The sequence below is a fragment of the Vanellus vanellus genome (assembly GCF_965231255.1).
Source record: "Vanellus vanellus genome assembly, chromosome: 3".
Classification (NCBI taxonomy): Eukaryota; Metazoa; Chordata; class Aves; order Charadriiformes; family Charadriidae; genus Vanellus; species Vanellus vanellus.
Genome location: NC_138907.1, coordinates 82,471,795 through 82,497,293, shown reverse-complemented (window position 1 = coordinate 82,497,293; position 25,499 = coordinate 82,471,795). Strand labels below are relative to the sequence as shown.

The 25,499-nt window shown below is 35.3% G+C and overlaps 1 protein-coding gene across 1 annotated transcript in view; it reads right to left on the bottom strand.

The window, feature by feature from the left end:
* The window catches only part of ASCC3 (activating signal cointegrator 1 complex subunit 3), a 290,851-nt gene that overhangs the window by 44,329 nt on the left and 221,023 nt on the right, over positions 1–25,499 (bottom strand). Inside the window, exons 31-34 of the mRNA XM_082481072.1 lie at positions 15,577–15,714; positions 15,355–15,475; positions 11,771–11,903; positions 9,060–9,185 (exon numbers count right to left, since the gene is read on the bottom strand). Coding sequence (XP_082337198.1) covers positions 9,060–9,185; positions 11,771–11,903; positions 15,355–15,475; positions 15,577–15,714 — 518 coding nt within the window. The remainder of the gene's footprint in view (positions 1–9,059; positions 9,186–11,770; positions 11,904–15,354; positions 15,476–15,576; positions 15,715–25,499) is intronic.

The following is a 25,499-nucleotide window of genomic DNA, read 5'->3' as shown; positions in this document are numbered from 1 at the left end:
TCTTAAATTGTTTGTGGGAGTAACCAACATAATACAAGCAGGTACACATGGAAAGATGGTAATTTGTCTGTCTATTAATAGAAAGGTTGACACAAACAGAACTGGACTGGCTATATTTTGTTAGTGGGAAAATTTTCATCATTGCATAAGTATATTTTCCCGATTATATAAGTACGAAAGTGAACAAGCGATACTAACATAAGTGATAGTATTTTAACTTAAAAAGAAAGGAGGAAAACCCAGTAAAGACAGCAACTGTTTTTACATCCCGGAACTCTGAAAATAAAAACTAGGTATATAGTGACATCTCTTGAAAAAGTAACCTTTCACCAATCCGAATGTTGGTGTTTGTTGTTGTATTTCTGAGCCATTTTATTCTCAGAGCTAAAATTGCTAAAAGAAGGAATAGGGTATTTGTCAATGTGGTTACTTCAGATGTTCATTTTCAGGTAAAATTGTTTAGGTAAACTCTGTATAGTAACGCTTGTTCTTAGTTATCTGTAGGAAGGAAAAAGGTTTATAACATGTGCCAAAACATATTGTTATGCCAGCATAACATAAAAAAGACCCAGTGACTGAAGTTTGCACTCCTTAACTGTAGAACTTAAGCTGTATTGTAAGAGTCTGACTTATACAAACCAACATAATCTCAGGGAGAGCTTTTACCTAAAGAGCTCCAGAAAAAAATGCAGTAAGAACTTGAGTGTAGATTCAACAAAGGCACCGATTCAGAAAGTGACAATTAAGTTCAATGAGCAGTAAAGAAAAACTGAGCATGCTCAGAAAGTTTAAAAATTCTGAATTTAAGCAGAGCAATTAAATCATGCAATTTCAAAGTGCAATTCAAACAAACAAAAAAAATGCGATGATTTATCGAAATGTTAAAAGGCACAGTAAAAAAGGTTGTCCCTGCTCATTTAATTCTGTAAAATACTGTGGCACAAATAGACTACTGAGATTGCTGCAACAATGAAAGATGCTCCTTTGTTCATACTAGCTGCTTTACTAAAATTTCCTACTGTTACGATGTACTCAGCATCCCCACTGGAAACAATACCACATGCTGTAATGGAGATTAGGTTCTTTCAGTGTTATTTTGTGCAGGTGAACAACAGGCTGCAAAACAGTGTGCTGAGATTCATTTTAGCTGATTTTACCTAGTTACAGCTACACCTGAGTTAGTCTTTTTAACTCCCTTTACTGTCAATGGAGAGAAATGTGTGCTTTCAGAATGCTATTCATCTGAAGTATTTTACATATCTGCTTTAGGATGAGGCGAAACGTAATCATTGACTTAAAAAAAAGAACTTTAGGCAATCAGTTTAGTTGTTGATGCTATATTTGGGCAGATGAATCCCATTTTCTGAATTAAGCTCTAATTTCTTTACTGTAATGCTGCTGTTAGCAAATTTCAAAAGATGAAATTGCGTTTTTATATACTCCAAGCATCCTTCCATGACCGTTTTATTAAGAGAATCTGATTTGCACTATTATTTTCTTAAACACAGTTTTTAACATCTATCTTTTTGAATAGCCATAGCACTACCAAAAACAAGCCTGCATGCTAAATAGCAGATTTCCAGATTTTTTTCCCTTGTTATGACTCCAAAATTATGGGGTTAATTCTCTGATGTTTTGAATGGTCACTTATAATTGGATAAAGTTGGTGTAAAAGACTATTACCATAAGAAAAAAATTGAAAAAACCTGTTCTGATAGCAGGAAACAGCTACGTTAGACAACAACAAAGTGTATAAATATAGCAGTGATATTTTATACGGGTTCATGCTGAGATGATCTCAAATATTTAAAACACAGCTATTGTCCAAAACCAAACCAAACCAAACCAAACGAAATACTTCTATTGATATGGTAGACGGCCACATATTATCACTCTTATGCAAAGAAAACTTATTTGTAGCAAAAGTACTCTAACATTGTTTTCAATGCAACTTAATTTTCATAAGCCCCCATTTAAATTTACTGAAGTAATGTAGTCATGACAAAAAACGATCAATATTTCCACCTGCACCTTTCATGTGCCTGACATCTTATCACCGAACACATTTAGATTCTGTTTATCAGCCGACTTGACTTTGTAACATTTTGTTTACCTTCTGAAAATAATCGAGCAAACGAACTACATAAGTTGTTTAAGGATGGGAAAAGATTTTCTATTTTATACATCTAAACCACTAATGATTCATTAGTATTTATTCTAAATTGAATACAGCACTACAGAAATTATTCTAATTAAGGCATTTTGTTGTCACGGTATTCAGACTTTCAGTGTTTCATTGCAGCACTATTATTTGCAGTATCACGACACTGATGATGAATACTGATAAAACAAAGGAAGAGCTATGGGCAATACACTGAAATTCTTTTTTGAGACTGAAATTTAAGACAGTAATTCAAACAAATTTTATCTTGTGCTCTGCCTAATTTGCAGTATTTCACACTGAATTCGAAATCCTAAAAGGCATTATAATGCCTTTTAAAAACTATGTGAATTTTAAATTTGCTGATTTTGGATAATTTTTTGTCAGAGAAGTAAATATATAGCTGCCCAGTGCAAATCAAACAATGTAAAGAAAAACCTTAAATGGTTTGTAATCTCGAGTGAAGTGGTACCAGTGTGTTTTAACTACTATCTGTAATGGGGTAAATATAATTTTGAGCACACCCACAGGAGCTTCTTGGTCACTCAGCACATTTTCTCCTAATAAAAATCAAAGCCATTCATCTAGAAAGCCTATGTTAAAATCATTAGCAAAACCAGAGGTATCATGACATTAGGCAGTATTTTGCATGCACAGGCATAAATGCAAGTTGGATTTTGCATGTTGGTGTACTCCAAGTATAAAAACTGCATCGCATGTGAGTTCCTCTATGAAGCTATATTACCTAACTATTTAATTACAGATAAAGAATAAAAACAATGCAGTTTCATGCTCACTGCATTGAATCAGCCTGTCATTACTTTCCCTTTGCTATAAACAGACAGCCTACCTTTTTATCAGCACACCATTTCATTTATTTCACAGTGAAGCCCAGTTTCACAATAATTGACTTGTCAGGAGCTCTAATTTATGAGGCTGGGCTCCGTAAGCCTTCTCCTATATTGGACTCAACCTGCACACAAGCAGGGTTGAATATTTACAATGCTGTTAACAGGTGCTGAGTTGTTTAATGATTCTAATAGCCAGAAGCGTACTGAGAAAGCCAGCGGGATCACAATTACAGGCTGTTTGAACACAACAATTACTCGTCCCCTGAGAGGTGTGAAAGTCAAAGGCAGTTTTATCCTAACAGCATCTAGCACATGGGCTAGACAGGCTAACTTCCATTAGCAGTCCATTGGGGAAAAGCAATAACAAACCCCTAGGTATCATAAAAATTTACAAAGTATGTAAAATTTAAACAATCAAAACCTGAAGGAACTATTTATTGTCTTTTAAATAATATATTTAGAGTCCCAAACCTTGTAGAGCTTAGCAAGAACAACAAACCATGAAACATGAACTTATTTCTATAATCGAAGGAAGTGTGGAATTTCATCAGCTGAGAAAGACAGAGAGACGTGCAGGAACATAAAATGTAGATGAAGTTACACAAAACATTTAGGATTTAATGTGAATGTTGGCAATCATTTCCTGTTTAGCTTATGTAAACCTGACCTGAGATATCTCTGGGAAATTTGTCATCAGCCTTGAAATGGTCCTGCTATAACTGTCAATGCTGTGAAGTCATTTGTTACGGCACCATGTTTTTTATGTTCGGATTATACGGCAGTAATAGTGACACACATAATGAAAATCGGTGGCAGAGTCAGCCAAAAATATTAAAAGTAAAGACTTGCCAGCCGGAAGGCCTTTTGAAACAAATGCACAAAAAAGACGAATCTGCAGCAATCACTTGGTAGCAAGAAAGCGTGCTTTCTGCGATTTTACAGCCCTGAAGCAGAATTTTGTTACGAACAGGTACGGGGGAAGCACAGAGAGTCGTTTTTGTAAATCGCTTTACTGCAGTCATCAGTTGTGTTTACGTGCATCAGCCTGTGGCCTTCAGCAGCTGCCATCTTCAAATGGTACCGTGGAAATGGTACTGATGATGGACCTTCATAGCCAGAGCGCTATGAACCAACGTACCAACTCACTTCTGTTGTTAAGGCACCACCGACTGACTCTGAGTGTGTGACCAGCTTGCTAAAGTGCACTACAGCACGCACAAATGCTGCAGAGAGTAACCTCTACCTGCATTTTACTTGTATCATATATTCTGGCATTCATACATTCGCTTGTGCCAGGTATTCGAAATAGCTACACTGCTACCTTTAATCAGTTTTTAGTATATTGTACATTGTGGTTATTTAAGAAAAAAAAAGAGTTAAGTTTCTCTGACATCAGGAAGGTATTTGCCTCCATCAGTGCTTCTAATTAAAATATTTACAGGAAAGTTTACCTCCTAAGATGCATTCATAAGATGAGAAATCAGAGGTAATGGGCACATGTAACTACCCGTACATATTGATTGGGCATTTCTTTTTCCTATGATACATTCCAAAAGATAATTTGCACAGGTAAATCATATCCAAGAGTAGGAAGACAATTATGTGAATTTGCTTTCTGAATCGGGAGATGTGGGGTCTTCAGCTTCGCATTCTCACCTAAGACTACAGCAGACCTGGGAACAGGAGGCAGCTCAAATCCTCAGCAGCCTGGGGCTTCCCAATCTGAGAGAACCAGAAAAACTCTATTCGTGTGAATAGTTTGGTAAAAGCATACCATGAACTACATTCCTGTACTTTTCACATCACTGTGACCCTAATAATCTAAAAGAACAAGTTCTTGTTATGAAATTCATAATAATGCCTACCGATATTATTTATGAAGTATATATACATGCACACAGATCTAAATGTCACTGTCAAAGAAAGAATCTGTTCCCCAACTCAAAATATGGATACCAGTAATTACCGCAGTGTAAGATACCCGCACCTTCTTAGCTTCTGTTCCTAGTAGCTACTGCCAAACTTTTCCATTTTCTCTCTTAATCTTAGTTAATTTAACTTTATTCAGTAATCCCTCCTCCCTTCTGATATAATTCCAAACTAGTGCTAAAATTTGAATAACTATGATTTTGTCGCTGAAATACATATTATTCTATCCCGATTGGCTGATATTAGCTGCCATCTCAATGCCAGAACCTATATCGGAACAGTCTATAATCATAATTTTTATTCAGATGTTTTATTCACGTTATTAGACATGCTCAGCTAATCATACTGAGAAAAGGAAATTTAAAACAAAATATAACTGTATGACGATAAGAGCATCAGTCTGAGATAATTTAATTATAATTTACACTACATTATTCTTTCACTCCAGAAAACTTTGTAAGACTGACATACAGTGAAAAAGAAACCCCTTAATAATAATTCTCAGTATGAATTAATAAAACAATTTTTTCAGGTCTTCACAAGGAATTTACAGAGAAAACTGGTTTTAAAAGTGTGTACATATACACACCCTCATATAAATACATAAAAAACCACACACATTTTAACAGTGATGTGATGTGTGCTCTCAGAATATCTAAAAATTAACTTTCCAAATGAAAGCTGATTCTGCTTAACTTTACATATGTTGTAAATTCTATTTCTCTTTTACTGCACATGTATCTGGAAAATATCATAACCTGATTTACAGAAAATGTTTCCCGTAGCCATTTCTCTTTTGTAGAAAGCTGCAGATTACAATCTTTTATAAGGGTAAAAGAATGAAAAAGTCAAGGAATTTCAGCCGACGAAAGGAGGTAGATGAGCCTCTCAAAATAGCCCCTTTCAAAGACCAGGGCACTTCACTGATCTGTCTTGTATGATCTTAACTAAGTAAAGAACTTGTATAATCTTGACTAAGTAAAGAACTAAAGTTGTACGTGGAAAGGAGAACGTGGAAGTTCAAAGACCTCTACGTTTAGAAAGAATTGCTTTGGGGGAGGGAAAGAGTGGGGAAGAAACTCTGGATCCTGAGACTTTGATAAACAGTTTTCTGTTTGTGCCACCCCTCTCATTTGCACATCACCTCTTGAACAACATGCACACGACTAGTCAGTGTGCCTCTGAACGAAACTAGCACTCAGCTACTCCACTTCCCCAAATCAATGGCTCAATTACTCATCTTAACTAGACAGTTAAAACCCATTTCACAGATATCAAGATACAGGGATTCATCAAACAGGAAAATTAAAATGGTTTGATGAAAAGAAGTATTGCGACATGCCAAGGTTTTCATCACCACCATTAAAAAAAGCCAATATTACAAGTCTAACAAATTCTCTCAAGTGTGCCAGACAAACTTTCATAATGACTGCATGTTTAGAAGAAACCTGAATACTTAGAGCAAAAGGATACTTCGATCTCTGTCTCACAACAAAGGTAGGTTAGCGTTACTTAAATAGTACAAACTGTAGGCATCCAGTAAAGCATTTTATGATACTGGATTGGAACAGAACGATCCTAGATTTGTTTATGCAGCTTTAATATACAAGTAGCTAAAACTGGCAATAAATGAGAATATAAATCTTCTGCATATTATCTAAGCCCATTATTTTGGGGATTTACAGCATCACATGCAATGACTTTTATGCCAATGAATCCCAAGGCAATTTACCAATCATGCATATGGGAATTACTTATTCACCACTAAGGTACAATCACCTGCTGGCCGGGAAATAGTTCTTGTTTCACAGTGGAGAGAAAGTCAACAAAATTGCTTCGGGGCAGGACATGATAAACAACACTGTATCAAGTAACACTGAGTGGGTATTGTGTAACTACCCAACCCAAAATTTAGCCATTGTGCTCCTACTCTTGTGACAAAATAAACCCTAAAACATTTGGATTATTAAAGGCAACAAACAGTTCTTGTTTCGTAGTATCAATCATTTCATATGCTCTCATATGGGACAGTAAAGCCCATTACTATATTGCAATTTATTCAAAGTTATCTCAACTATCACTGACTTCTCTTCATAAAACTCTTCAGTTTTCCTTCCTCATTCAAACATTCACCATGCTGGAACTGCTTGGCTTGTAGGAGGTCTGAAAATAACACAGACAGTAGGTCCAGGAACTCTACTAATTGGCTAGTTTATTAACTTTGTATGAAACCGAATAGAATTTATTACCATGTCAAAGAATGGAAAGTGTGCACATCCACTGCATTTGCACTTGGTATCTAGAGGTGACCTCTTTGACACAGCCAATTCACAGTCAATGACACAGCCCTTCATTTTTCTCCCTGCCTGATGGAGTACAGCGCGAATACTGAGTACCTCTGTGTGGCTGAGGCAGAGGGTAAAGCAGCACAACTCATGAACCGTTCCAACCTGCATTGTGGCGTTCCAATGAAAGACTCCAATTTCATTAGCAACTTCAATTTGCATTCTTATCTTGCCATTATGGACATGGCTAGTCAAGATCTGTTCATCTTGTTTCTTATTACAAAGATTCCACATCTCACTCCCCCCCCAACTTCCTTCCCACAATGCTCTCAGAATAGCAGAACTTTTGCTTAAAAGTTGACATAGTGACAACTTCAGATTTAGGTTTCCATGACACCGCACATTAAAGAAACCGCTGAGAAAAAAGGGCTGTCAGTAAACAAGCCAGTCTCATACTCCAGTGGGAACCTTCTTTTAGATTGGGAAGAGCTTGCCTATTAAATGAAAAGACTACATTTCTATATTCTACGCTTACCTTTGGGCTACAGGTTCTGTCTTAAAAATCTACCTACCACAGATACCACATGATCAAAGCTTGACAAAGACAAATCAACAAAATCACTTTAACACTTTAACATTCAAGAGCAAGACATTTTAAAATAACGTTAGTTATTCTTTACACTGAAAAAAGAAGAGTCTGCAGTGGCATAGTTTTTAACATTAGTTGTAGCATGGACCATGTGTAAATTCTGAAGTCATACAAATAAACATGGCTTTATCCATGTCTAACGTAGACAAAACCAGAATTCAAGCTGTTTGTCACTCTCAGGGAAGAAATACCTTCCACATAAATGTATTCATTTTGTTAGTTATGAAGTGAGACAACTGAATATGTTTTCTTTAGTTTACAGTTCTAAAATTCTGCATTTATTTCCCAAGTAGATTAGACAGAAATTCTGTTTTGTGGGAGATTCTCAGTATAGCAGTAGATGCAGAATTCAAAACTAATTAAGATGAAAAAAGAATTAAAGGAAAATATTTTATCACCTGCAGGCTCCCACCAGCAGTTGCCCATAAAGAACCCAGCTGAAAATTCAGCCAAACGTTATGGACATTAACCTGACTTCAGAAATTCAACGCTCTGGAGTACATCAAGAAATATGTAGTGCTATAAATGCCTAATTCTTTATTTGCCACATTATTTTGGTGGGTGGATGATCGCATGACAGGTAACATACCATTTACCCAAAACAATGTTGTGGCAAAGGCAGACTACATTGCTGGAACAGCTCAGCACGATCTGCATACCAGCTGGAGCTAGGCAGTATGATAACAATCATTGAAAATATTGCACACATGGTTTCACCAGGATACCCTAATGAAAGTAAACTTTATCACAGAGAAACAGCTGACAGCTATTCCCTCGTTTATCAGGAAAATCCAGGTCTTAATAGATTTTCTATAGAAAACTGGGCAGAACATATCAATGTGGTAGCTAAAAAAAAAAAAGTAACACATTATAAATACAATAACTAAAGGAATGTGATAATCTGGAGTTTTATTTTAGGGATGCTGATGTAGCCCTCTCAATAAGGCTATTTTATAGTTGTCACTAAATTGTAAAGTTAACTGCCAAGAAATGCATTTATATATATATAGGAAAAAAATATTAAAAAAATGCGCACACAAGTTTTATTCCATGTGTGGGCCGGTAGCGCTCCTACATTGGAGACTGCTAAGTATTCTAGGCTCCAACAGCAGTGAAATCACCTTTGGATCAACTCTACCCTCAAGTTACCTTGAGATTAAATTGCATTTGTACTTTATACTCACGTTGGGTTCATTATAAGTCGACGGAAGAAATAAGTCCAGGTGATATAATCCATTGCATCCTGCTTAGAAGTAATAGTTCCAGCAGCAATTTCAGCATTCAAGTGGTCAGCCAGCACTTCTAACAAGCTGAAGAACAGGAAACAAGAGGATTTAGCTGACTTTACAATCACAAAGACAGGTAATATATTTTGTAGAGTTGTGCATTAAAAGGTTTATTACTTTTAATCTGAAAATACATATTTATCTTCCGGTAAAAGAGAGGAAGGGAAGAAGGGGGAATGTAATTGCAAGGTCAGTCATCTTCTTTACATGATAGTGGAATGAAACTCAAATTATTTTTTGATTGGACCAAGAATGCAAAAGTTTAAGTCATTCATGGAATGTATTCAGATGGAGCTACTCAGTGGTAACTTCTGAATACTGTATGTTGACCATATGATCATGCTGGTTTAATCCAATAGAGAATCATATGGAAAGACAAACAGGAAATGAAACAGTGGCAATAGCTTAGCTAATACTTGACAAATACTTGAGGGCTGTTAAAATTACATCAAAACTGCTTCCCCCAGATTTTGCCTCATCTTCATCCAATGAAAAAAAAAAATAGTTACTTTTACCGAGAAAGATCTAAACTCAGAAACATAGAACAAAAGCAGTTTAAAACCATTCTCACAAAGTAAAATACTGTTTAGCGTCATTAAATGGAACAAAGACCTCCATTAGTGTATCTAATGAGATCATTCTTGGATAGAGTTCAATCAGGGAATGGCAAATATCCTTAAGGATCAACCTAATTTTTCTTGTATTATAATCCTTTTTATTTTCCTACTCTTCTTTCCCTATTGCTCAAAGTAAAGAATAATGAGTAGCTGTTACGGTAGGAGTAGCAGTTTTACTGCTCTATACCGTTGACCGCATGCTTCTAAAGCTAAGAACCTGTTCTACCCAGATTGTCTAACAGAAACTGGACCGATGATTCGATAGCTATTCCAGAATACAGAGTGCCTTCTCTTTTGCTTCTAATGTGCTATATTTCAGACCCATGATCAGTGAGAGCACAAGGCCTGTCATACAAGTTGTGTACTCAAGTCTAACGAAAACACAGACAATGGCTTTTAGAAAAACCTTTAATTAAAAAAATATGAAGTTTAATTTTACAAATTGGAAATACTACACAAAGCTGACAAATCTGCTCTTTGGTAGAACAGATGGGAAAGCATTCTAAAACTCAAAACCCTCCAAAACCCCCCAAACAGTTTCCCTTTGAAGTTATGAAGCCTCTTACTTCAAATACTTGATCATAAAAGAGACCAAGACAACTCTGTTAATTGGATCATAACCAACGTAGAACTTAATGAGGCTGCTATTAATACGTGAATATTCACCTGAAAATTTATCAAATAGCCTTTGTTTATAGTAAAAGATGGACTATATCAAAACTACAAAGTAAATATATACTCCTAAAATGAGCTACTAGAAACACAGAATATTTATAGTATTCCAAACAGGAACAAGGTGTGATTACTACTATTATACTGAAGAGAAAATTTATTTATTTACCTGTGAATTGAGAGATTTCCTAGTTTATGCTAGTGCCATACAGTCTGGATATATCATCAACATTTTAATCTCACGGGTCTTTTGACTTATTAGCTATCATTTTGAAGATCAACTCCTAGCCTTTTGTGCTAAGTGCAATTTATAAGTTAAGAAAGAAAAGTGTGGTTTCCTAAGGAAATGAAGTGCGTGTCTCCACATTCTTTGTTTGCAAAAATTATATGTCTGTCTGTGCACCACAGAAATTAACCTTCAAATACACCAGCTCATTTCAACTACATTTCACAGGTAGATAGCACTCTCGAGCTTCTACAAATTTCCTGACCAGATAGAGGTCCCATTATCGCTTATGTCGAGGGATGAAGTTTTCTTAGGGGAACAATACCGCGAATTCTTCATCACTGAGAAAATCTTTCAGTAATGCTCATGCTTTATTAGATGTCTGAGAATTCCTCCGTGAAATATGCATCTATATGAGACCGATGTAACTAGTTCTGCTTCTTGCTGAACAACTAAGTATACTATAAATATCGAAGCCAAGGCACAAGTTACATTATGCTGGACAGCAAACTTTGTATCAATTAAGTTCAGAGAGGCTGCAAAAAGGTGGTGTTTCTACATTTCTGACAAAAATATTGCAACTTTGAGGTGAAAGATGTGTTGAAATTGTATTGATAATAGTTTACACCATGCAGATTTCTTTTTGAACTTGTGAGATTTTGAAGGATGTGATATCTATAATGGTACAAGTATTCTAGATAAAAAGTGCTAGAAACTCACCTATTTTTTTTCCTATTAAGAATCTGTCACATAATTTCAGAGAGGGTTCTGAGTATCATGTATAGTTGTCCTACACACAGGCCTCGAAGAACAGTTTGTGCTCTCATTCAAATGTCTGAGACAACACTCAGAAGCAGAGAAGCATTCGTAGTATTATCTGGGAAAGGACTCAAGAGCTCAACAGTGCTTCAAAACACGTGCAGGAAAGGCTTTTTCTGCATAAAGCTGGATAATACGTTTTGGAAAATGATTTTCCTCTAGGATCCTGATATTTAGGAGATACTCGGCACAGGAATTTTGTTTCACTTTTCTCTATCCCTCACTTGTAACATTGTTTATAGTTTGATCAGTTTTTCTGATTGCTTTATCTTTACCTTGATTCCACCGGGAAGGGTTCGTAAAGGAATTTTTTGTAGAAGTCTTTCTTAATATCATGAACTAGAATTACAGCTTTGCCTTGGTCATCAAACTGTGGTCTGCCAGCACGTCCCATCATCTGAAGTACATCTGCCAAAGAGACAATAATGTGTAAAACAAATGTATTTGTTTGAACGTATAAATAAATGTATTTATGTCTGTATAATGTGCAATACAGGATTTTTTGATTTCTTTGGCCTCGTACGCCCTATTGGTTTTCACGCATCTAATTTTTTTTTCCTTCGCAGATAAATTTACAGTCAACTTACTTCTTTCTGGCAGAGACCATCTTCCTGCATACTTGAAGACCACCCACTGCAATAGAATCCAAGCTTACATCTAATATAAATTTCCTCTACTCTCCTTCCATTCCACATCCATCCCTCGTTTGATCATATGCAATTGAAGATGATGAGTAAGAGAACTCATGAAGCCTACAATGGCAACTGTCTATTATTTCCTAATTTTCAGGTATTTGGCTACACGATAATAGAAGTTCCTTGTATAAGCTTTTCTGCTATGTATGATTTCCTAGGTTTTGAATATTTTAGAGGAAAAAAGGTAAAGGCAAATTCTAATTGCTTTAAGCTATGATCTTTACCACTCAATCTTCAGGACAAGCTACACTAGTTATTAGCACTGGAGTAGAAATGGTTTCATATCATATGTTGTCCCTATATCAGATCACAATATACAAATTTAAAAGCAGGTACAGTTAAAGCTTACCTCAACTACTCTGCCTACACTTAATTACTTGCAAATACTAGTTAATGATTTCTATAAGCACTGAAAATACTAGGTTATACAAAACAAGCTCAACTTGCTACCTGGCCACCAAGATACGTATGCTTATCATCTATTTGTTTGTGTCTTCTCATAATTGGAGAAGTGCATCTGCATAGGTTGTTTTGTGTCTTGCTCAACAGCGCTCTGATTCCTCTTTAGTGTCTCCAACTGCTATTTAACTTTGAAGAAACAATGGAAAGCAATTAATAAGTAAGTTTTACATCTTTATTTTATTTTTTATTTTGTGTATTCTCCATGAAGTCTGTCATACGTGCACAACATGTGGCTTGCAGTACCTGGCATTTTGAAAAGCAATTTCTTTGGCTTCAGAATCAAGAAGCTTTTGGCCCAATAGTCAGCTGGGGAAGGAAAGGCTAGAGGGTGTACAATGGCATACAGCAACAGACAATGATAGGAGAAACAGCCCACTGATGATAAACAGTTTCTAGTAGCACATTTTCACTTGTGTACCCATGAGCTACATGGCGATGTTTTTTATCGGTTTATTCCTTTTGTTAATTTAGGGGTGACGGGAAAATGTAAAATGAAACTAGTTTGAAAATTATGTTTCTGAATAGGTATGTGCACGAGGGTAATGAAACAACTTCTTGCTATTCTAATGCGGTGAATTAAATCGTGCATAATACCATATAGAAAATCAGGAAATTATTTTTGCCAATTTCCACTACGTAATTATCCAAACCCAATATTTTCTTTACTGACTATATGTTGCTTGGCTGCTTTTAATCACCGGACTAAACTCCTCAAGTGTTAAATATGATCCAACTGGCTGACTAAATGTCTGGTAACTGAGAAAAGGCCCTCCCCAAAACCTCTGACTTCACTCAAAGAAATGAAATTTTGAAATTACTGAACACTCCAGAATGATTCATTCTGCCCTCAGCTGCTTCCTTGGAGCCAAATGCATCCCTGATAGAGAAAGGTAACTTCAACAGGAAGAAACCAAGTTATACCATGACATAACAGTGAAGGCATAACTTGAGGGCAGCATTAAAGACAGTACTGTGAAATTTTGGAACTATTTCAGAAAGAGACTCATTACATTTTCATTTTATTGCTGCTGCAAAACTCTACTACCTATCCACAGAACTTCCAGATGCATAAACATTCTCTAGAAAGTTAAAAATAAAAATGCTCTAAGCAAACCACACCACATGTTTCTTCATAAAGTAAGGAATCTGCATTTTCTGTTGCAGTGCAGACAACAAAATCTAAATGCATCCATCACAGATGGTGGTATTCCATCCGCCCCCTCCCTCCCCCAAGTCTTATTGAAAATTCAAGAATTGAACAATCCCCAGTGCCACCTGAACGAGAAAAGGCAGTAACGAGTGAAAGTATAAGCATTCCCTAAAGCCTTTGTGAGTACTTGTACAACAGATTTCTAAAACGGCATAGTAAGTCTTCAATGCTTATTTAGTTTCTCATTTCTTTTGAATATATTATTTCCTCTATTCCTTCTCTCTGGCAGTCCCGCCGATTCAACATAAAATTTAACACTTCGGTTGATTTCTTTCCTCATCACTGTTCCCCGCTCAGTAATCAAGTCAGTCGTCACTATTCTTCCAGTCGGGACGAGCGAGATACTACTTCTCTGCAAAGACTGTACTAAATTTGCCTCACCCTAAGTCTGTCACAAAATGCAAGTGTGCATGGCTAAGCTCCCAGGTCATACCAGAATCTCTGAACAAGAAAGTGGGTCTGGAAATTGATCCCAAGTTTCCTGCAGCGCACTAACCACTAAATTAAGCTCTGTGATGGGTTACTTGGAGAAGTAACCGCTGTAATATTTTCAGTTTGAGCTTTTTCTCATTAGTAAGCTTCTCTTGCTGAAAAGACAGCGCGTGGTTAGAAAGATGCAAGCTCTCCACTTACATTACAAATAACATTTAGATTATCCTTTGGTGTATACATCTCTGGCGTAGTATAGGATTATTTAATAATAAACTTTCTCTTGTGAAAAGAGAAAGGGAAAATAGAACAGGAAACCTGGAATAAATTTAGCTTGTCCTCATTCTTCAAGCTTAGTACCATCCAGACAAATACTCTCCCTGTCTGAACTCTGAATAGTTCTTCCATGGTTCACTTTCTTAAGCTTCTTGAAAACACTGCAGAACAGTTTATGAAAAGTGGAGTTTACTGGAGCCAGAAAGCAATAAAAGTCTATATCAAACCAGAATTTCAAATATTTAATTAAGCTGCTTATTTTTGAAGTATCATTTACTTGAAGTGTCACATCACGGAAGATGCTGGAATAGTTAAGGTTTTTTGTTTACTGTCCAGTGACTATGTATAAATTTTATGTTCTCATACATGTGTGATTCAACTGTTGCGTTTCAAACCATGGCTAAGTTTATTGTTAAAAATCTGTTTCTATTTAAAAACATTTCTAAAATGAAAAAAATGATTTGCAGGCATGAAAACTTCCTTTTAGACAATTAACTAGGTAGCTAAATATGACTTTATATTGTCATTTTAATTGCTTAATGTCTATTTTGGATGATACATATTAAAGGAATCTAGCACGAAAAAAGATTTGCAAAACAGCAACATTTTCATTATTACATAAAATCTTCAGAGTTCTCTTACAACTTGCATTACACAAAGAAACCCTTTTCTTAGCACTTAGTCTCTACCCAAATTAGGTATTTTCAGTGATCAGTTACTAAATAATTCAGATCATTTGCATATGGTTGAAATACCATATGAGCATTTCCGTACTTCATGCGAGTACCTGTAATGGGATAATCCACGTAACGCCTTGTTTTTCCATCATAGTATTCTGTTCCTTTAACAATTACTAAATGAGCTGGAAAATTTACACCCCAAGCTAATGTGCTTGTGGCAATAAGAACCTAAAACAGAAAGAAAGATTAATGAGGTATATGTAACAAAAAGCCAACTTTTAAAATTCCATGTAAAACTCATTACGGCAGGATTCAAACAACAAATGTACCTGGATTTTGCAGTTCACAAACAATTCTTCCACAGTTTTCCTGTCTCTTTCATGCAGACCCGCATGGTGCATGCCTATTCCAAAAGCGAGTGTCAGCTTCAGATTTGAATCTCTAACTGTCACTATAATGTCATTCATCTGTAACAGAAAGAATAGTTGCACATTTTAAAACAGATTACTTAGAAATGTTAAACCTTTAGCGTTGGTTTTTTTTTGTTTTGTTTTGGTTTTTTTTTTTTTTTTTTTTAAAACAAGGATAATTCGCTCAATGCTGTTTACACAAACAGGAAAACAGAGTCTTCAGTTTCCGAACAGTCTAAACAGTTTTTAGTCTAAAAAAATCAAATACTATATTAACAGTGGGGGGGAATGCAAAATGCACATGACTTTATTGACACACTAAGTAGTGCAGATAAGGAAATGAAAATACTGAAAATATCTTGACAGGTCTGGCAAATGCTGTGCATTCTGCTCTGTGTTTGTTTAATGCAATCCCTAGTATCAATGGGGTTAGAACTGGTATAAAAACATATGAAGTCCCTGCAAAAAGTAACATCATAACAGTCATGAAAAATAAATTTGGTGCTCTCTAATGCCTATGAAAAGACAGACACAGTTCTTCAGTTTGATAATTCTCCAATTATTATTAATCAAAAAAGGTTCCTATTCCCATGCTGAAATGCAAATTAATTTGAAATTCTTTTTTGAGATTGAGTTTGTAATTTATAGACTTAAACCCCGTAGTGAAACCCAACATACAATAAGTGTCTTCATTTAAAAATTTTAGGAGTCCAGACAAAAAGCTTTTTTTTTTTACTATTGCTATTTTTTCAAATCTCATTTCAATGACTACTTGGAATAATTTTAACTACTATCATTTTAACTATATTTCTTGCCTGTGTTTTCAAGTAGTAAATTCCATAATAAGCTTATTTATTTCTGTAGATGACCTCTGTGAAAAGCCCCTCACTAATAACAAACAAGAGCTTTATAACTTCTGTCTTGTTAAGTGATTTTACCCCTCAATATTCCTTCTGTTGTTCTATTTCTAAGGCCATTTATTATTTTATGTGATTTTAATATAATTATAGCCAGGAACTTTCAAACCTCATCCCATATTGGTGGTTTCCTGGTGCCACCAGCAGTGGCATGATGATATTGCATACTTATGGGCAGCAACATTTAACCTAGGAGGTATAGCCAAGGTTAGAGGAAAAAGTAGTAGTGCAGAACAAATTACTCAGGGTAACTGAAGAATTTGAATTGCGTATTCAGTCTCATCTCGGACTGAGCATCTCAAAGTACTGAGATACGATACCTGCATGACTGCAGTTATATCTTCATTTCCACTTAGGACTCTCAGGTGTTGCACTTCTGATGTTCAGAACTGTAAACTTCTCTAAACGTTTCCTGGGTTTTATAATTCTCAGACCGTAATGTTAATAAAATTATTCCCATATCTAAACCCAAGTAACATATGTTACTACTATTATAAAAAAAATATATATCCTTAAAAGGTACAAAAAAGCCAGAGAATATAACAATCCATATTCAGGATTTAAAAAAAACCAACAAACCAACATCGATTTTGTAAATTAATAAATTTTGTCAGGAAGGGCAAATTACAAAGCATTTTAAAAAGTCTATTTGTTGAAGTAGTATTGACTAACAGAACCAGTACTGATGGAAGTAACAGAGAACCTGACTTCTTAAAAAATTATTGTTCAAGTTTTGGCTTCGTCCAATCAATTTGATCTGTCAATGGGAGCTCCTAAACTTTATTTTCCCTCACAATGCAGTTGCCTGGATGTTTCTGAGAGTTTCCTACGTTATAAGACATGGAAGGTTTTTTGTATAAACTGAGCTGGCATGTAGAAAAGAAAGGGATGCTTGAAGAAAAGAGTGAAAGAGACTATCAAACACTGAAAGGAACGGAAAGGAAGAAGAAAGAAAAAACCAATGAATCGAGAAGTGAAGAGCAGATAAGTCTATTTAGGAAAGGGAAACAAGAAGAGGGGTGGACAAGTAGAAGAGAGTAAAGAACTGAATGAAAGGAGGATATGTTAAAGGATAAAGTTTATCTATCTAGATACAATCAGTAAACCTTTGATTTCTCTAGGAAACATGTAGACATGTGACTGCAGTGCAGACAACATGAATTATGACCCATCTTAAAGATTTTTTCTTCTAAGACAAAAAAGTAGCTCGATAGAATGAGAACCTGTATACTGTTTTCTCTACAATTATGAACCTCAACATACATTAGTAAATATATTTTTGAACCTATTAATGCTTTTTGTCTTATGGATTTATGAAGTGGTACTAGCACTGCACGGGCTCCTTATGCTTAGATAGATACTTTGCAAAATAGTAGTTATATGTATGCATTTGACAGGGAATTAAGAAGAAAAATAGAAAACGGCACTGATAAATATCAGGAAGGTAAACAAAAAAAATTAATGCATTTACATTTTACTCAATTTCTGCATTCAAAAATTGATAAAAGATACTCTATTGCTTGAATTAATTTTTCTCCTCCCCATCAAGAATCATCACCTTACGATAGTTATGTCTTCAATGTAAGGAAACAAGCCAGTTCCAATGACATTTGTTTCATTAATCACATGAGCAAAATTTGGTATTGGGAGAATAATGAATCGAAACTCCCTTTTCCTCTAGAAGAGTACAGGGGTCAAATTAGCTGATTTGGATTAGTCCGTAGCAATTAGACTGCTCCTTCGGCACACGCAGTTTTACGGTGTCAGTTATTTTCAGTGCAAAACCTGAGCTAAACCTTTTTGCCATGTAGTTGCCAGCATAAAACATCCTAAATTCACACTGTTGGGAATTTATTCAAAGATGTTCTTCTTGCTTTTACAATCAGTGGTGGTTATTTTTTTTTTTTCCCCTCTGACTTGTATTACAGCGGTGGCCTGCGGCGCTGTTAGTCATACCTGCAAAGCAGTGTAATTTACCACAGGAAAACTAAAGAACCCTTAGCAGGAGAGCTGGCGCATGTACTACTATCCTGTCATTTTAGCAGCAGGGAATCCTAGTCATTTTTAGCTGACCCCTTACTTTCACATAAATCAATGCAATAAACACAACTATCTTACCCATAGGCACAATCCAAGGCTTAAAATTCTCATGACAATTTATTTAAAAATACAGCTCTCTTACGTCAGTGCAGTGTAAGAATATTATCACTTTCTATTAAGAAATAACAGCACAATTAATAGGTTCATTAACCAGAAACAGACGCAGCATCGTGACTATAAAATGAATCTAATGCTTCTGCATTGTTATAACTTCATTACTATTTATCTTTCTGAAAACAACTGTAATGTTAACTCATAAAAGGGTAAAGAAAATATATTTTGCCTTAAGAACAGAAAAAGTGTATTAAAAATAATATAAGGAAATATACATGTTACTGACATAAAAAAACCCCGTACAACATTGATGCAGGGAACGTAATGCAAGGAGGGGTTTTTCCCTGGACTCCAAGACAGGCAGGATTGGGTCCATGCGGAAAGGGTTTTGCTATCCTTCACACATTTTTTGATGAACAAACGAAAATACCTCCTGTGCTTTCCTAACATTAGGTCGATCAGTAATCCACCTTTTAATACCAAACCTCTGAAACCCAGTTTGGGAGTCTAGTAGCGTTGCAAAGTATTTATTACCAAAAAAAAAAAAAAAAAAAGTTTATTTCTACCTTTTATATTCTAATCTCTGAACAAGCTAGATTTTTCTCAAACTAGTAAGTAGTCATTTTCTTTGTTCCTGCACATATGTAAACTGTTGAACCATTTACTTTAAGCTAATAGAACTTTTTTTATATTTTAAATTTATTATACTTAAAAAGCTTTTGCAGAAAGATAGGATTCCATTTAAGTAGATACATTACCCTGTGCCTGAAATACATTCCAGTCAGAGTATAATTCAGCAAGTTGATGACAATGCTGGCTCCAAAAGAAAGGAGGAGACCAGATTGGACAAGAATGAGCTAACAGATTGTGCAGCCCAATTCTGTCCCTTTGAGTGTGATATATTGTTTCAAGATGCTAAAAACCCATACTTTCTCAAAGCATATCTGTTGTGCTGGTTTTCCCATTTTCACAGAATCCTCATTATTAGTACTCTGTACTCTTTTCAAAGCACGTCAGACTCAGACCATATGCCACTGAATAATGCTTATCAATTGTCTAAAATGCCCAATAGAAGAAAGATGTGCCAAACAAAAGAATCGTGAAAGTTATGAAGTCTTTTACAAAAATAATTACATATTTCACATCTGCTACAGATGTTAAGTGAAATAAAAACATCTCCTTGTTATAACTAAATGTTAATTTTTTATGACACACTTTTGTGTCATAAAAACAACATCTTGTAGAAGGAAGTTGAACTTCTATAATGAGTGAAACACTTAGAAATCATTCTTGGGTACCCTCCTGATCTTTAAAGGCAGAAAAAAAAAGTCGTCTTGTAAAATTATTTTTGATGAAGAGTTGACTTATATTCCAGAACTCTCCTAGAGAAAACAAGATGCCTAAAACACCTCAATTAAGATTATTCAAGAAACATTTAAAAATATGGTTGAAACAGTTGAGGCATATTATTAAAACATACACATTTAACGCTAAAAATCTCATCTAAAAGACAGCAATATACCTAGTCATGATATAGACCAGATTCTTCTATTCCTGTTTTATAGCACAGCATTACCTCAGAACAATAACATGGAGATGATAATAGGTTATTTGATGTAAAGGTTAGAGAAGGAAAAGTCATCTTTCATTTTTCCAACAATTCTTGGGATGCTTTTTTGGCGTTTTGTTTTGTTTGTTTGGCTTTTTTTTTTACCAATGCAAACCAAAACTATATGGTAAAATTTAATTCACTTTCATGCATATATCTAGGCATATTTCCACATAGTGTATGAACACATATACAAATCCATAATTAGCACACACATTTTTACACGCTCACATCTCCAAAATCACAAAATTAGTATGGGCCTGATTCATTCCTTTGGAATCAATGAATGCCCTTCATTGAAGTGCCCTTGAATTCAGTGGAAGCTGGTATGGATGCTATCGAATGTTACAGTAGGTATGTTTGTGCTAAAGGATTTTAGTTATTTCTAGAGGTTTCATAAAGAACAGTCTTAACAAGATGCAGATGGTAAAATGATGCACAAAGCAGAAAGCAAAAATCATTGTGGTTAAACTTAAAACTGTGTACATGGGTACATTTCTTCTCAGTCCTTGCACTGTAAATATATTAAAAAAAATCCAAGAATAAATTTCTTAAAAAAGCAAATAACCCCAATAAGAAAACACCCTACTTGTTTGCTGGTGAGAACTGCATTCTAACTTCAAACAATAAACAATAAATACTACTTTGTACTTTTGTTTTAGGTTAAAAACAAAAAGCAGTAAAAACATTAGAGAAAAATAAATAAACTGAAAACTTGATTCTAATAAATTTTGTTGTAAAATGATTGCAACATCTGCTGCCACCACAGATGTAGATGCAATTTCTGAAAGAAGGACTTGTTCCTCTTTAGTCAGCTCCTAATGTAGAACAGTATAACTGATCTTACCCAAGCTTACCACCACAAACTGGTGGCACTGTCTGTTTCCAAAAGGATAATCTGAGCTGTTGTCCCTTTTAATGAGATAAGTAATGGGTCACAAGCTTGAACACGACAGCCCTGGCTGGCAGCTCCAAATTAGAATTTTAGCTAGAAAGTATATATTTAAAAATCATCTCATGATTATACAAAAAAGCAGGATAACCATAAGGTTTTCTTTTTTCATTTGCACATCGGCATCAACGAGCAATAAAAAGAATTTTTTCAATTATTCAATTTACAGGGTCAGTCTTTTCTTTGAGATGCACTGCCTATTCACATTTCTGTCATGAGGCACCTGTGCCTCGTAACTAGGACGATCTTTACAGAGTGATGTCTACTGAAGAGTCCTTGCAGCTACTGCAAATGGCAAGGAAGGCAGCTCCAGCTGCTTCTTCACTCCGGCAAAAAATAAACTCTGTGTTGGGACTGCAAATCGTACGAGGGATAGAGAGCTCATTTTGGAATGTCTACGGACAATGCACCTTACAGAACAAGAAAAAAACCCACCTCTAAGGCTCTAAGATAGATAATTATTCTTTTTTCTTCAAGAGACTGCCCACTCATAGTCTGCACAAACTGTGGCAATCCTGCTTAAATCCTGAAGAACTTCTGCATGTGCCACGGATAGCAATTGGCGAATGCAGGGATGAGCTTTGAAGTATTGGCTACAAATCTCAGTAAGCAGGGTATTTCAACATCACCGGGGCTCTCGTTGCTCAGGCTAAACTAGACAGGAGGTATTTGAGGGGACGTTTCTTCATAAAAAGCATGCACATAGCCTGAAACTTAGCTGGATAGAATCTATCAAACAGATCTATTGTTGTGCAACAACAGGTCCAATAGAACTGGAAAACTTACCAGTATTAGAAACAGCAATTTTCAACGAGTACTGTTCAATCTTATGAAGACTGACTGCCGTCTCAATTTGCTAAACACCTTTCAACTTTCTGAATACTATAGGGTATGAGCAGGAAACTGTATATCGGACATGAAATTCAAGGAAAGCATCCAGGAAGAACCATCTCCAAAACTGAATAGAGCTGCCTGTAATATATGATGGATGTAGAACAAAATTCCTTCTCTTCTATAACTCAGTTGCACCTGTTAGACTACTGACTCCCTTGAGGGAAAGAACATCTTGTATGATTCCTCCACGATCCAGGTATGCTGTTGTCTAGTTTGGTGGTAACAGCTGAAGGGTTGTTTCTGTATGTCATTTATACATACAAATACGTATTCCGGAAGCTTCATACAAGTTCATGTCCTTTGAAATATAACTGATTGAAATATTGTCTGAATTTGATACTTGGAGTGGGGTGGCAGAGATGGGGGTGGATTTGCCTGTTATCTACGAGGGCCGTGAAGACAAGCAGTCTGGAGTTTTGTGAACAGAACCCTTCACATGCTGCAAACGAGAGCTTGGTTTGGCACCCCCACTTCAGGGAGAATCTCTACAGAGAAGATGAGGAAAGCTAAGATGATGGTGACAAAAATCCAGTATCGGTCTCTCCCCTACTCCAGTCCTGCCCCCACAAGGTCTGAATCTCTGTTACCATCACAGAAAAGCTGCCATGCAGGGTAACAGAGAAAAATCACTTTTAATGGCTGTAAAAATCTGTGTCTACCTCAGTATCAGTCTTCCAGATGTTATTATGGATGGCATTGTTTACAGCATTTTAAGAAGCTTTATGAAGTCTATCCACTGGGAAGCTAACATAAACATAGACTAACATTTGGCCATCATGTAGCAAAACCAATTACACTATTAAACAAAACTAACCAATGAGTTCTCAAAGGAACCTTATGTCAGCCAAAATTAGCATCATACAAATAAGGCTGAACGAGGAAAAATGCCAAAGCCTGTTATAAAGCTTGTAAACTTTGTATACGCCCATTTATGAAAAATCTCTGTATCTCAACATACTTCACAATTAACAATTACAAATATTTTGAAAAAAAAGTCATTTGTCTGTAAGTTCCACTAAAGGAACACTGGTTGGCAAAAAACAAACGTGAAAAACTGACAGGCAACAGAAAATGTTGTTTAAAGGCAACAACACCTTACTTCTTCTAACTGGTTCATTTTTATCCCACATGGAATTGAGAAACGCTTGAAATATTTGGGCAAGTGTTTAAGACAGGGAATACCATCTATAAAGTAGGGAATATCTACTATAAAGCAAGTATTCTCTAGTTCTGCTTTTAATGCTTAGAAATGCTATAGCAGTACAGAGAGAATTTTGTCTATTTCACTCAGGCCAAGCCTGACTTTAATATAACTTGACGTTAGAATCCTTAAATAAAAAAATATTACTATGGATAAAGAATTAAGCGGTACATATGCTATATATGTAGCACTACTATAGCTTTGTCCTTTGCTTCAATGTCAGATGAAACTCAGGCTAATCATGCTTATTTAAAACACAAAACTACAAACTGCTCTCATAATTATCTAAAGAAACGTCCACTTGAATTGTGGGTACTTCAAACACAATTGTGTTTTGCATAACAGTGGTACGATATAACAACTTAGGACTTAATCCTCAGTCTTTTATATTTATGTAATCAGAACTGAGTAACTTGTTAGGTCTTATGCGCCAAACATTCAGCTTATTAATTCAAACACAAATCATATGCAAATGTTATTAAACTAATAAATGCAAAGTCTGCTTGTCCTTGCTGCCTCCTCTTTCAAAACCTTCTGAAACTTATGAAATTCAAAATATGAATTCAAATTCTCCTAATAGAAAACCCTTTTCCAGCAAAAGAAGAAGGTACAGTTACAGTTCTTTTCAGGATAGTAGAGGCTCACAGGACATGAGGAAGCTATTAATATTAATGCAAGTCATTTAGGGCAAGACACACGTTGCATATTCTAATTGTAGGCAAGATTACCACAGTAAACTAGCACAAGGTACTAGAGTACTCTACTATGCAGTAATAATTTTGATACAAAATGTTTCTGTTATGCTCAAGGAAACATTAAATAGAGGTTATACAGTTAGAAAAGCAGCAACAAATTGAGACATGTTTTAGTACTAGTAGTTTATCAGCCAAGACATCCATTTTCTCTTTTAAAATCCATCCAGAAGAGGAAGGATACAGATGTTGTGCTTTATCTCAGAAAAATCACACTTTCTTTTTTTGCAAAGAGCAAACAAAATCTATACTTTTGGGCATATATGTTTTAGTACAAAATTGTATAACTGTTTATACAACTGCTGATATATAAATATTCACACAACATTAAATCTGGATCTTGTATTTATAAGTCATGCATTTTCCTGCATTTTCACCCTATATTATCAAGGAAATTCCTATGCAGAAGGTCTGCAACCATTATAGAAGGCTAACTTCCAAAATCTAGGAAATCTGAATATCAACCAAAAAAATTGTTTTGAAGCAGTAACACACTATAATCAACAACATTAGTCCAGAAGGAAATAAATAATTCTGTATTCAGAGCAGGTGCTGAACCAAGTGCAGTAAATAAAATCTAGTATACGTTTTGAAGAATGCAGATAAAAGAGGATGTTGAATGGTTGTTTATTATTTGAGCATCATTCATGCTTTGCAATAAATGGAAGAAGGATTTTTTTAGAAACAATACAAGAAAATGTAATTAAAGATTATATTGCTTGAAAAAGAATAAAAAATGAAACCTTTACTCCAGCACTGCTTAACATCTGAGTGTTTGATTTTGTAATCTTCATGTTCTTATAACAAAGATATCGGGAGAAGCTATCTTATTTTTTTTTAGTAACGTCAATTTATTTCATTGATACGCAAGACTGAACCATTCCTAAAACAGTTGGGTCTGCAGTATATTTTTTATATACATGTATGAACACAGACAGATAGACACATGTATATACATATGTACATACACACACAGATATATATGAATGTACATAACCCTCTATACATAGAGTTATCTTATGAGAAGGATGATTTTGCTCCTAAAACACTGAAAGAGATTTGGTTTATTCCGGCTCAACATCTATATGTCACAGATTTCCAGCTGTAAACTTTGGAGAACACTAGTCCTCTTTCTTTTATTCTTTGTCTTATCTTTGTATCAAAGACTTGTACCATGTGATATATGTTGTCTGGGACAATGGAACTAGCATTAATAATAGATATGCAGGAAAAACAAAGATAAAAGAGTTTGTCTTCTAAAGTTCAGATCTTGCAAAGATGCTTATATAGTTTTAATGCTGGCACTAGTTTTAATACATATTGAAATTCAGCATATGCATAGCTGTTTCAAGATCTAGCCTCA